General features: G+C 23.3%; 3 protein-coding genes across 4 annotated transcripts; 2 read left to right on the forward strand and 1 right to left on the reverse strand.

Moving 5' to 3' along the window:
- Positions 1–4832: 4832 nt before the first annotated feature.
- On the reverse strand, positions 4833–6045 carry LOC136989626 (uncharacterized). Of its 2 annotated transcripts, XM_067287849.1 has the most exons (6): positions 5904–6045; positions 5702–5783; positions 5344–5399; positions 5167–5277; positions 5052–5093; positions 4833–4969 (listed from the first exon to the last, which is right to left on the reverse strand). In XM_067287849.1, exons 2-6 carry the CDS (start codon positions 5775–5777, stop codon positions 4898–4900), a joined length of 357 nt encoding a protein of 118 aa, XP_067143950.1. In that variant the 5' UTR covers positions 5778–5783; positions 5904–6045; the 3' UTR covers positions 4833–4897. The 2 variants fall into 2 exon arrangements, with proteins under 2 accessions (XP_067143950.1, XP_067143949.1); XM_067287848.1 differs by lacking the exon at positions 5904–6045 and having other exon boundaries at positions 5702–5873.
- Positions 6046–11466: 5421 nt separating this feature from the next.
- Positions 11467–13355, forward strand: LOC136989593 (uncharacterized). Its single transcript, XM_067287810.1, has 5 exons — positions 11467–11551; positions 12357–12412; positions 12537–12647; positions 12768–12809; positions 13052–13355. Exons 1-5 carry the CDS (start codon positions 11473–11475, stop codon positions 13118–13120), a joined length of 357 nt encoding a protein of 118 aa, XP_067143911.1. The 5' UTR covers positions 11467–11472; the 3' UTR covers positions 13121–13355.
- Positions 13356–14077: 722 nt separating this feature from the next.
- Positions 14078–15032, forward strand: LOC136989595 (uncharacterized). The gene is made up of 5 exons (XM_067287812.1): positions 14078–14189; positions 14410–14471; positions 14579–14695; positions 14801–14836; positions 14919–15032. Exons 1-5 carry the CDS (start codon positions 14114–14116, stop codon positions 15030–15032), a joined length of 405 nt encoding a protein of 134 aa, XP_067143913.1. The 5' UTR covers positions 14078–14113.

Below are 15032 nucleotides of genomic sequence, written 5' to 3' on the forward strand. Positions count from 1 at the left end.
AATTATCTTAAAGTCTAAGAAATTTTTCGTTTTAAAATGTTCACATTTATTTTGTTTTTAAGAAAAACTATTCATAAAAATTCACCTGGCCAGCCCATTGCTGAGGTAGAACCCTCAGCGAAACTAGTGTTTGACAGTTTTATTCATTCGGCGACTGATAGACAGACATGTATGCCTTTACATAATGTTAAATGAATCGAATCCTGCAATATTTAACATTTTAAATAGTATTTATTAATATTTTATGTTAGTTTCATTATTAAGAAATATGACTTTACATTATTACTCATCTTATCAGAGGATATCCTGTAATAATATATATTTTATTTAGTCGTAATTTCTATTTACGAACCAATCGATTTAATTTTATTTCTTTCACAATATTTCATAATATTTGGAAATTCCTTCCTTTAATCATTAACTATTGGTCGATTTTAAAACAATGTAAAGTTGATTCATACACTAGTATATGATTAACGCTTAAACTGTCGTATTATTTGTCGATTTAGATAAACTAGAATTAAAAATTATAGCTTTTTGATTAACAAATCGGAGTAAAGTATAGAATATTTAATGAGATTTCAACTTTCAATCAAAAGCAAAATAGCTGGAAGTAATCTGTTTTCCAGTCACAGTCCATAAACTCCACATTGTCATTGGAAGAAGTGACATTGAAAATTGAAAAACAAAGCTGTTGATATCCTATAAAACACATCCATTAAAAAAAAAAATGTTGAGATAATGATTAAATTTTAAAACAAAAGATATCTGTTATCTCACAGTACCATTGTCAACATCCTAAACAGATAAGAGCCATATTTTCACTTAAAAAAAGAAAAAAATTACTAAAACATTTTATGGAATATTTATTGATGAATGAAATATTAGTCAATTTAATCAATTGTTTTTTTTTAGTTTAACCTATCAATCTAAAAACGGTTAATGTTACCCTTGGTGCCAAGATGGCGGCTCGTCTCTGATTCCAGCAAGGAAACAGTGGGACGCACGTTCTAACCTAACCTATTCTTAATAATTTGGTTGCTAATAATTATGGTAATTTATTAGAATAGGTTAGGTTAGGTTAGAACGTGCGTCCCAGTGTTTCCTTGCTAGAATCAGAGACGAGCCGCCATCTTGGCACCAAGGGTAACATTAAACCTCAAAAACTATTGATAAGTTTTTAAATCTCTAATAGATTCATCGCGATTAAGATAGAGTCTAGACTATTTAATAGAAGCACATATACACAACTATATTGATATTCCGAACACGAATTCGATGATATCAATTTAAAATTTGTCTCTCCAAATTCGATTAGATATTATTTTGTTTTTTTCCCCACTTCTAATATATTTTTACGACTCAATTTATGAATAATTCATCTTAATTCCGATTTTATTTCTAATAATAAATTGGCGCTCATAAAGGTGTAAATTTTCTTAATTTTTTTTTTAAAAATAAATGTTAATTAAATAAAAATAATCATAATAGACACAATATATTTATAAACACATCTTACATTTAAATATTTTTGAAATTTAAAGGGTTATTTATAAAAACGTTTTATTCCTTAAGATAAATTGTTGAGTTGAGAAGTCATTCTGTAATATTATACACATAATTCAGGCATTTATTTTTAGAGATTTTTGATAAATTGAGAAGTTAGTTAGGTGTTTGGTTTACACCAAGTCTTCATTTATCATCATACCTTATCAACTAAATCTTTATTTTATTTTTATCTAAGGTATAATAAATTAGAATGATTAAAAAATATTTAAAATAATATTTTAAAAAAGTGATATAGTACCATTATAAAAATTGATAATGTTCATTAAGATTAAAAAATGAAAACAGACTATTAATTATAATTGATTTATATTTATAAATATTAATTAAAGAAAATCAATAAGGATGCTTTTAGAGCGAGAAAACTGTTCGATTGCTGTTTTTCCTTCTCACAATTTAAAATTGAAGTAAATAAATCTTTGCTAATGAAGTAAAATTGTGTAACGTAACAATTGAGAAAATGATAGATAAAAATATGATAAATTTTACTTAAAACATTTGTTTTCCTGCATGCATCGAGACGACCGATTGTGTGCCAAATCTTCTGCTTTAAGTTGTGATCAATTTAGGAAATCGCTATCCGTATACGATTTTACAAATCATTCGAGGTTTTGAACTTTAATAGACAGTAAACCTGATCTTCCACAAAATCCCTCAAGAAGTTGAAGGAATTAGACGAGGAAATAGTAGTAACTAGAAAGGAGAAGTCAACGGTTATAACTGTCTATTCAATAACGTTGTCACTTCATTGTGGATGTGTAATGATGCCTTGTTATTTGGACAAATTGCATTAGATGTGTCTTTAAGTAAATGAGGCATTAACCATAACTCCAATAAGTCAAAATGTCCGATTTGTACATAAAGCAACAAATGGAAATTACTGACTGAACTTTCGTGTCGTATGGACAAACAAGAAATTTCTCTTTCTAATGATTTTATGAGCTTTATCATTGTTTTTAATAATTCAGACATCAATTTATAAGTTATTATCTAATAATTATTCCTATTATTTAATAATAAAATTTTACTAATACTTTGTTGATTGACCGATAACTAGTTTCTAATACACCTGATTTTTCTATTACATTTCGACTTGTATTAGTTTATCTCATTTTCTCTTAACATAATAACAATATATTGATTTACAATTACATAATGGGACACTTTGTTCGGGAATAAATCTTTTTCGCATAAATCTTTAATTTCATTCATTAGCTTAGCTTCATATTCATTAAAAATCATTTCAATAATAAATTGATTTTAATTTTAGTTTTATCTCCTTGAAAAGATAATTAGTAAAATATTTTCTAAAGATTATATTAAACGTATTAAATATTCCATTGAAATGCATTTTAAAATATGTAAAACATTATACTGTATTTATATTAGAAATGTGTGAAAACTATTGTAATGAATAGTGTTGTTTTTATTTTATTTCTAAATAAAATTTAGAATGTAACGAGCAATTATTTATTGTGATATGGTCACAATGCCAGGCTGCAATTTTTAATCATATTTTTTAATTTATTTAATTTAAAATATATGCTCTCCACCTCAAATTAGTAGTGGCTTGCCCCTGTACATCATACTTTTCCTTTAACAATAGAGTAGTGCTGGTCATCTATTAACTGCTTTCAGGGGTAAAGTTTTGAATTGAAATAACGGTCTGCATCGACAGTTCTTCTATAGGACTAAGGAAGATTATTTATCAGAGAATATCTTTTGTCTTTCAGATTCAGTTAGTATACAAACTCTAATAAGTATCCTTCGGTTTAGCCGAATAGTTGTTAACGAAAGTAACTTCGTAGAATTATGAAAAAGAAACGTATATATGACTGCCAATACGAGTGTTAAATGTAGTAGGATTTAGTAGTTTCTTGATCAGAAAGCATTAAATTAGTACAATGACCATCAAAAACTATGTAAGACGATGTAGTTATTGTAGAAATCTTGAAAATGCACTTGGGGGGTATTTCAATTTGGGCCCTTCTTATTCTAATACCACGTTATCTTTAAGACTATTTTTTTGCAATTTTGGCTATCCAAAAAGAATTTACTTAATGCTTTTACCTATATTTTCGCTTTACAATCACTGTGAAAGATAATGTAAGCTAAATATAACTTCTTTTTACGGATAATTTCGGTTTTGATTAGGCTTCATTTCATAAGTTAAGGATTTTAGTAAGAGATTTATATCTTCTATACATATGATACATAATATTTCATAGAATGTATTGTATTATTTTTCGTGTTATAACATACTTTGAATTTAATTTATCTTTATTGTTTCCATAATTGGAAAGAGTAATTTTGATCTTTATTACCATAAATTCTCCCATTAAGACTAATTTTTTCCACTATACAATATGCGATATACCTTTAACGTGTTTTATTTGTATAGATCTGTTATTAATCTTCAGTGTCTTTTCGTTATGCACTAATATAAATTCTTATTATTATTTAATAAGTAAAGTTTTATTAGTTTTAATGATTTTTATATTACTTTTTAATAAAATATTTTATTATAAACAACAGTTATGGAGAATAAAGTGCCCAAAAAAGAAAGAAAGAACACGATTAAGAATTCTAAGTAAATAAATATGAAATTAATACGAAACATCTAAATAATGTAATACGTTTCCACTTAGTATAACTGTAAATAATTAGAATGAATATATATTCTTTTATTATTAAAAAATAAAGAAATATTATATAAGTTTAATAGAATGTGTAACGTTATAAACTACATTTGTTTACAGTCTCAATTTTAATGTATTCAGAAATATTGATGAAGGTAAAGTTAAATTAAAGTTTATATGAGTAAATATAATTTCTATCAATATTTGTATTTTCAGTAATAGATTATAGTAGAAACTATCAATACATAGTCTAATACTGTATAACAACTTAACAATATGGCAATTACCGCATTTCCTTGTAAATAAGAGTCTAACGTGTAAAAATCCGCTAATAATTTCAAGAAATTTAATTCTCTAGTGCATCTTATTATATTAGTATCATCCTTCTCATAGGCTATATTATATTTAAATCTCTTATAACAGTACGAAAGTAAATTGTTTCTATGAATATTTTATAAAAATATTTATATTTTAATAGATTCGTACTTTATGTAGAAAATTTAAGTGTAGTTTTACGAATTTTGCAATTTAATATGTAGGAATTCATAAGTAAATCTACGATACTATACAGTGTGAATATATACAGTATATAGATAAAATTTATGTATTTATACTTAAACCAGAATGTTAATAATTAAGTAATTTTATTTAAATTCTGAAAATGTTTACAGGATAAAATAATACATTTCTGTTCACAAATATAAATCTATGTTTTGCATACAATTACGAAGCAAAATTTTCTCTTCTTCTTCACTTTTTTGTTCCTAAAATATATATATATATATTAAAATATTTTACATAATTTCTTAATTTCAATATAAAAATAAAAACAATTTTAAAACTTACGATAGTATTATCATTTATATTCTCTTCGATACATCTAGAAAACTGAAAACACAAGAAAATATTTATTATTTTGAAAATAATCAAATATTACGAATGGTTATAAAAGTTTATTTACGCTTTCTTGCTGTTCTAGAGGAACGTCAGATGGACCGCATCGATTGTTGAGAAATTCTCCTCCAGAATTAGTTCCCAAGTATTGCATACAATATTCCCATGTTACTAAAGCCTTTAATAATAAAAATATTTAAATAATTTATATTAATTTATTAATTAGAAATTACTATAAACTCACAGGGTATTCAGATTTGACGCAATCCCAAATTTTCTGCTTTGATTCTATAGAATAGCCTGAAACGTTTATATATATCAATCACACAAATTAATGTACAAAAACTGTTATTATACACTTCTTATTTACATAAATTATAATGTAAAAACTTAATGTAAACTTTAAAAATTTTAAAAGGGAATTCGAACGAAAGAAAATTTAATTCCATCTTCGAAAGCGAAATTTTTAAGATTTTCGCATATTTTATGTAATTTAAAAGCTTGTTTTTTAAAAAAAAATTTTAATTAAGAACAGAGATAATTTAAAAAATAAATTTTTATTAATTAAACACTCGTTAAAAATAATAGAAATTTTTACTCACCACACAGTTTTTTTGACAGTTCGTCGTCGGCGTAAGTCGAAATCACCAAAAGAGCGAGGACAAGAATTGCTTTCATATTTTTCTTAAAGAAATAACAATTAGAAAAACAGAAGCGTCAATACGAAATTAAAAAATAAATTAAAGGTAATACGTATATATATTGAATTTAAACGAATACAGATGTTTTTATCTGCTTCCTCACCCTTTGGTTTCCGACTCGTTTATCTAACGGGATACAAATTGTAGTGTGTTTTAAATTGATAAATACTAAAATTGTTTTCTTTTATGATATCGTGAACGACAAACTGTGGAACCCTGGCCTTGAATCGGAGATTTTAGTGAATAATCTAAACACTTTCGTTATTATTATTATTACTTTCGTTAAAAGAACAGATGGATTTCTACATTTTCAGCAAAGTGTGGAAATCCATGTAAAGTATGTACTGTAAAAATAACAAAGTTCATAGTTACAATTTTGTAAAGGGCACCTTGCACAATTTCTTTAAATAACACGTTTAACTATAAATGTCATTGTTATTGGTGTTAACATAAAAATGCTCTTATCAGCATAATATATTGTTTACATAAGTTAAATTTTTGTTATAATAGATACAAATTTAAATTTTATTCGTATATATTCTGATGAATTTCTATAACAACGATTATTTCTAACCATTACTCATCTCGTAAAACGTAAATAAGTTGAAATAAAATGATCTTCTGCACGTAAAATAAATAAAAATAATCGAATTTATAACCAGAAAAAGAAAAAAAAACGCATAAAATTTTAACTCGATACAAAGTTTATAAAGTATTTATGTTAAATTATTGATTAAAAATGAAAGAATTTAAAAACGCAGCAATTCTTTTTAATTACGAAAGATTCAACAAATATTATTTTACATAAATCGAATTAATAGTTCAAGATGAAGATGTTTTCCAAATAATTTCTCGAATTTCAAAAGAAAACTGGAATTTTGCCATACATAAATGTAAAATAGGAATAGGATTTTTTTTTTTTTTTTTTTTTTTTTTTTTTTTCTTATAGAAATATGAGATCATTTTTCCTGTTCTTTGCTGTATCAGGCTTTATTCAGTTGGAATATTATTATAAAATTCAACGTAGAAACAAAAATAAATAAATTATTTATTAGTGAATTTACAACGTAATACGGCATATTGCCAAAAAATATTCAAATTTTTGGAATATAACCGATATCAAACTGTTTCCGTGATTTTTTTTCCTCTTATAAATAACTTAATAAACTAAATATGGTGAAATTCTTTTACAGAAAAGCATTATATCTCATCCTCCATTAAACTAACATAGCTTCACTTGTAAGTTTTAAATCCTTCTGATAATTACGCAAGTTATACCTTGAGAATTGCCACACATTTTTTAAATATTAAAACTAGATTATATTTCAAATGCATTTATTTACAATTCATTCTTAAAAATGATTAAGAGTTTGCCTAGCTTTATCGTGCTCCTATTTAATTGATCAATACAGAAAGAATAAATTCACTTCACCGGAACGGATGGATGAACGTACGCTATATATATATAGCATAAAGTTGTTCAATTACTTAGTAGCGGTTTAGTAAATTTTTGCTAAATTATTATTACACCGAAACACGTCAGTTTCGATCAGTACATTAACACTCACCTATCGATCGTATCAAAAATTCTGTTATAAAACTTCCGTTCTCGGAGTGGAGAGGTTAAAATCCGTGATATTTTATATTCAATGATAATAATAAAATAACACGGTAAATGATTTAGCGTATTATACGATTGGCAATAACAAGGCCGAGAGTCTGGTTGTAACGAAAGAATCGATGAATTTGATAAAGAATCGATTATGGATGATTTCCATCATGTCAACTGCACCTGCTGCATCTAGGGACGTTCGAAGTCAGCACTGCAGGAAGTGAACGAAGATTGATAAACACCTCCAATAACTCATATTAATGATGGGTAAACACTCGGCTAGATAGGAATAATGTATCTACCAGTTAATCTCTCTTAAGCGAATTTATCATATATATATATATATATTTTCTGCTAGACACCAGGAAGTTTCACATAGTTTATCTAACTAACCCGTGAAAAATACATTCCTTAATTATGGGGAACACGAAACAAGTCGGATAGTTCGAGACCACGTATCTGATATGGCGTGTAATTAGTGTAGAACCCCGACTAAAGGAACGATCTTACGTCTTTCTTATCATTAAACTTTAGACACTTTAAAATAAATCTTCTATCGACTTAAATTTCCTAAGAGGAGAAGGGTAAAAGACAAAGAAAAAAAAAATTTAAATTACACTATCTTTCGCTATAACAAAACAAATAAAATAATCATAATAATTATGAGAATTTGCCATGAATATTTTTCACATTTTAAAACATAAGAATGAATTATTAATGATAATAAATCGTTTAATTAAAATATGGAAGTTTTGGACATCAATTATTCTTTCTCCTACTTTCAAACAATTAAAATTTCTCATTTGAATATGAAAATCTTGATTAATTTTCTAATTTATAGTAGAGAGTGATGATATTAAAAGATAAGTTTGTGAGAAGGATAAACTAAATTGAAAAGTAACTATTGTTTTTGGTGTCTTGTAGCTGTTCGAAAAATATTTTTTTCATGTTGAAAAAGTTAAAAAAATAATAATGTGATATGTGATTGAAGTGTGTGTTATTGAAGTTGTTGATGTTTTTTCGTTATCTTCAATAAATTTCGTGTCAAATGTCAAATCGTTTTTAGATGATTGAAAAAATTACAAATGAAAAAACTTTTATGATTAACGAAAACGACACTACTAATGTTTTAATTATTATTATTATAAACTGTGTAAACGAATTTAAAAATTGATTAATTATATTTTAAATAACTTTTAATTGGTTAAATTTTGTTTAGTGATAGTTTCTTTACCATCTCACAAAATTCATTAGCATAACATGTAATTAAAGTTAATACTACAACGCTTGATTACTGTTTTATAGTTTTATTGATATTGTTGTATTAATTACTATTCATATCGATGTTCGATTCTCTTTTATTCTTAATATAGGCCTACAGCGAATTTTATTACTGTTAGTCTGCTTTTTAAACACGTTATTCTATTATGCTATACAGTATTTGTCTTATGTATAGTGCTGTAGACCTGTAGTCAAAAATCTGTATTAAAAAAAGAAGAAGGAAACGAACAATTACCTGTAAAAAAAAAAAACAAAGATGTGGATTTGATTATTTGAAATAAAAATATTATTCTTTACTTATACGAAGAAAGTACTGAATATACAGCATATACCCCCCCCGCATATCCTTCACTACAAACCTGCTTTTGTAGCTTGACATATATAAACATGTAACGTTATTTATTAAGATAATTTAGAAATGTATTATGTTAAGACTGGCCTTATTCTATATACAGCATTACATATAGTTAAATATTTTTTATTATATATGTTATGTTCATTTCATATCTGATATTTATCAGCAAAACACTGTTTAAAAATGAGTAATGGTACAGAGTAATTTAATTACTTATACAAAGCGTAAGAATTTTATTATATATTTATTTATAAAATCGTACTTTTAAAATAGATAATCGTAATTGTTGTAATCCTTTTTTAAATGAAGGAAGCAAGCTATAATTTGGTAAGATTTGGATGCTCTATTTACGAGGTCGTTGAAGACAAGTCATTGCAGCATGTTCAGCAGCATCTGCGAGTGGGAAATTAAAGCTTGGAACCGTGCATCAAGAAACTAATTAGTGGTCAACAGCTCCATAAATCCCAACAGAGAAACTTCTGCTATCTCAAATATTAGTTCATAGTTCTCATTTTGTAAACCACCGTTTAAAATTCATCCGTCTGCTTCATTATCGCATTCAATGATCTCATCTAGTTAATTAAAAATATTTAGAAAAATTATTCACAGAGATTGAACCGTGTGTAATTTTATAATTAATTAATTCTTGTGTTAGAAAGACAGATATAGGCCTGTATGTATATTTATACATACAAAGTAGACCTTTTTATATGCGCATTTACATTTGAGAATTCTTATATATTAATTACTTTTCTGTCATTTATAATCTATAATTAGACAATTTTTTTTCCATAATTAGCGTAGATGCAGTGAATTTTTTTAAATAATTTCTCTAATCCATCAAAATGATAGAATATATATTAATAAATTTATAAATATTTTTCTTTTAATGCAAATACATATGCTTCTATTAGCTTTAATACTAATAAAAGATGCTATAATTTCAGCCATAATTAATATCAAATATAAAATTATTTAATTTTTAATTACATACTTTTATTATAGAACTGGAAGACTTTTTTTTTCTTTGATTTTTACATGAGATGATATTTAATGTAAATAATTATGTATTATTTTCATATCCATTCATTAAATATTTGTAACAATAAAGAATTTATGAAATTTTACTCTTCTTTGATCGATATTTAATGATGTAATATCAAAACAAACGGTGAAAAATATATTTTTTATTTATTTAAAATTACAAAAATAATAAACAATTTGATTCATTTTAAAAATAACAACAAAATTCATTTAATAAATATTATTTCTTGGAAAATTATATGTTATTAAGTTACAGAGTTGGATTATTTATCTATATTCCAAATATTATAAAACTGTTTGATAGTATAATAGATAATGCATATAATAATAATAATAATATAATGTCAAAATATTTACTTAAAACAATACTTTCTATTGATTTATTAATTAAAAAATAATAAAACTATAAAAGCATACAATTTAATAAGTAAATTTTATATAGAATAATCATAAACAATCGTTAATACACCCATTTTTATATAAAAATGTCGAATTTACATAATAAACTTAATTCAAATTCTCAAGTCATTTATAATTTATAAAGTCTTGTATAATTTTATATTTAAATATTTCATAATATATTTTTATGTAATAAATTAAAATAAAAGTTCTAATATATATATAATTCATTGACTTAAATAAATAATAGTATTTACAATTTTAATTTTAAAAATTAAGTGAAAAGTTCTAGGCATTAGCTGTTTAGAGATGATAATATAAATATAATAATAATAAAATAAGTCTATGAAGTTTTATTATAAAATCAAAATTTTATAAACACTATAAATTAATTTTAAATATATAAATATAATTAAGTTCATTCTAAAACTAAAGATTTTTCCATTATTTATCTCTTAAATTTGCACGTATGCAGTTAATTTAGACCGAACACAACACACTGGACAATACATTTGGTTAAACATGATGTAATAATAAGAAAAAAATATTACTAATTTTCATTTTCAGGTAGAAGATTATTATAAAAATCAACAAATATCAATTTATTTTAGAAGAATTACGAGTAATTTGAAACAACTGCGTTAAGCCGTTTCTATTCATTTACGGTATTTTATTTTCATTTCTATATATCTTTATTGCTTCAAAATTTAAAAAATTAGTGTTTAATTCATTTATTAATGTGTAAGCGAATATTTACATTAAATTTTTAATAAAAATAATGACCTGTTATAATATACATTTGGAAAAATAAAAAGTATAAAAGAAGAAATAAGCAAAACTTACTTACATTTCAAAATTTCCGAAAAATTTATTTATCAAAACTGGGAAATCCATTTACAAAATACTTAATAAAAGGGATTTTACCCATAGGAAGTAGCTTTAGTTATTTAAGAAAATCTGAGAACAATCTATTAAGCAATCATGAAGACGGCATTTATAATAATCATTTTATTGATACTTTACAGCGGTTATTCTTATGGACAATTCTTTTACATATGTAGTAAGTTAATTATTTTATTTTCTTTAATAATTAAGAAATGTAAAATAATTTAAAAACAATCTTCTTGAAATGTAAAATTTAACATAAAAATTTTTAAAACTAGATTAATATTTTGAAGACTGCATAAACATTTAACTCATTAATTCTTTTTCAACTTAAAAGTTGAAAAAGAATTTTGAAAATTAACTTAAATTTGACTATTTTTAGAAATGTATAAAATTCTTATACATATAATAATTATATGAATATTGCTAAATATAATGACTGTCATCTAACAATAGCTTCTTTCTATAAACTGCATTTTATTTTAAACATTTTTAATAAAAAATTCAGTTTTTAAGCTTTTAAAAACTGATTTAGATGAAAACAAATATTTTTAAAAGTGAATTTTTACTGAATATTTTAAGAAAAAAGCAACATTTTTCGAATCTATCTATTTATTATATAATAATCATTACTTGTCAGTCAGTATTCATATGTGCATTTTATATCTGTTTCACAAAAATAAATCTTTTAAGCATTTTATTATCATATGCATTATGATATAACATATTGTATATAACTGTATATAACAATATAAATTATATTGTTGTATTTTAGTTATATGAAATAAGTCTAAAGATTTTAATATAAATCAAAATATATAAATTTAATATTCTCATTATTTGATGCTTTTCATAAAGTTAAACAATAATTAAAAAGTAATATTATTTTTATTATTAAGAAAAAGTTATATAAAGTTTAAATGGAACATTAATGATCTATATATTAAAATTATTCTAAGAATATTTTAATTTTTAAACAGATGGTTCGGAAGAAATTCAAGAACAATTTTGGAACTGTTGTGCAAGTTTCTATCCAGTAAGTAATTGTAATTTATAATGCAGTAAATTTTAAAATCCTCTTAAATTATTTCCTAAATTTAAGTAGACCACATATATGATTTTATGAATATTTTAAAAATATATTTTACGTTTAATTATAGCAAATGAATAAATTGTTAGAATGTGGTTCAGAAATAGGAGCAGGTAATCATACCAATATGATAAAACTTTGGTGCGGACAAAATGTAATAAATTCTCAACAAAATCAAATTGTAGGTGTCTCAATTTTAACAATTTTATTGTTCTTTCTTAATCTCTTTTTTTCATATTAATTCTTAAGCAAAATATGATTATGAAGATATTAATACATATATTTTTTTTCTTGTCCTTAGTATAAAGCATGTTTGTTAAATAAAATTGGAGAAGAGAATCTAGTAAGAATCTCCTTTACATTCTATTATATTATATAGTAAAACATATTATGTATTTTAAAAAATTTTAGTTAAATTCATAAAGTTTTGTGGTAAAGTAAAAGTAAATAGATATATTGTTATTTTCAACATTTATGATTGACAAACGTTTCAATTTAAGTATTAAATAAAGCACATTATTATTTTTTAATTTAGTATTTTTAACGTTAACAAATTAATATAAATACCTTTATTTCTTACTTCAGTTAACAGATATAGAAGGAGAAGCAATTCAAAGCAATTGCACTTTGCTAACTCTAAAGGATATGGAATGAATTGAAAATTTGATAATTAATTAATTATAACTTCAATAACAGCAATTCTTGAAGTTTGCTGATGCTATTTTCATGATATACAGAACATATAATATGGAAATTTATTCAACATTACCAACAATATATCATGTTATTATATGATAAATAATAATGTACCTGAAACATATATATATATATATATATATAATTAAATTCTTGTAACTTTGTCATAATATAAAATAAATAGTTATCTTGTTACATCCAAGATTTATGATTTCAAACTTTTTGATTTAATTATTAGATAATGCAAATGAAATTTTTACTTTATTATGAATAATATATTATTATTAATACATAATGTAATATAAATGTTCGAATAAACAAAATATAAAAACATTTTTCTTTGTTTAATAATTGAATATAAAACAAACAAATATTTATAAAATATTAAATGAAATTATTTTTAAAATGAATTCTATTATAACATTCTTTATATTTTAATTAAATTAATATAAATAAACGTTTTTAATTTACAAAGTATTTTCTAATTATTAAATATCTTTACAAAATAAAAATTAAATATATAAAAAAATTATATTTTTTAAAAAAATATCAAACATGTAGTTTATTTTTTTTATACAAAAAGCAATTATTTTAGAAAAAAGATTTAAATTATTACATAATTAAGAATACTGAAAAATAGATATTTAAATTATTCTATTGTTATACTGCTTTCAAAATTACTTACTTAATAAATCAATAAATCTCTAATATTTTCCAAAATTTTAATACAATCAATATTAAAATTATACCATATATGGTATTAAAAAAAATAAAAATAAAAGTTGGCATATCATATTTTAAACCTATAAACAGTTATTGCTGTTTCTCTTGTTTTATATTACAATATCAAAGTTTACAGTATCAAATTAAGAATAAAAATTAGATAACAGTATAAAATTAGTTTTTTGAGCTGATTTAACAGTAACCATAAAGAAATTATATCAATTAAATATGAAAATTCTCATTGTTCTTTGCCTTATGCATCTATGTATTTCAGTTTGGTGTGAATCAGATCCTATTCTGTGTGGTAAATATAATTTAATTCTTTGATTAAAATCTATTTGCACGTTTTTATAAACATATTTTAGCTTAAAAGTGTTTTTATTATATAATAGTTTTATTTGTTTTTGTAAGTAATTTTATTTTTAATTTATAAAAATTATAGAATGAAACAAATTTTTTAAAATTAATTTATTTCTTTTAAATAATTACATTTCTAATATTAAAAATATTTTTTAATTTTTTAGATGATCATTTAGAAAAGATTTATAAAGAACATTATGTTAATTGCCTAGCCGAGAACTCTAAGGTAAAAATTAATATAAAATACATTTTAAATGTTTCTCTTTTTTATACTTTTTAAGTAAAAGAATTTTATATTGTTGTTATTATTATTATTATTATTTTAAATAACAGAGTTGGTCCATTCAAGAAAACTGTATGAGAAAAGTTGGACTGAATGATTTGAATGGTTTTATAGATTACCTCTGTGATTTTGTTTCAGATGTACTACCAAATGAAAAAGAAATTGAAGTAAAAAAGATTTCTCTTTTTAGTTATTTATAGAAAATTTTAAATTAAAGAATTTATTTTCTGAAGTTGAACACAAAATAATTTTTTTTTTTTTTACTTTTATAGTACAAGGAATGCCTAAAGATGAATTTATTTCAAGAGGTAATTATGTTATTTAATATTCAAATTTGATTTTATATTAATGGATACATATATACACATATATTTTTGATTGTTTTTAAAGGTTGATGATGAAGAACCTCGTGAAATAAACATAGTCTGTTTAGGGATGGCAATGAAAAACATGTTAAAAACAACTCAACCTCGATTTCTGATTCCTCTTTTTAAAATATATTAA

The sequence above is a fragment of the Centruroides vittatus genome, unplaced genomic scaffold, assembly GCF_030686945.1.
Source record: "Centruroides vittatus isolate TY-2023 unplaced genomic scaffold, ASM3068694v2 scaffold_712, whole genome shotgun sequence".
Lineage (NCBI taxonomy): Eukaryota > Metazoa > Arthropoda > Arachnida > Scorpiones > Buthidae > Centruroides > Centruroides vittatus.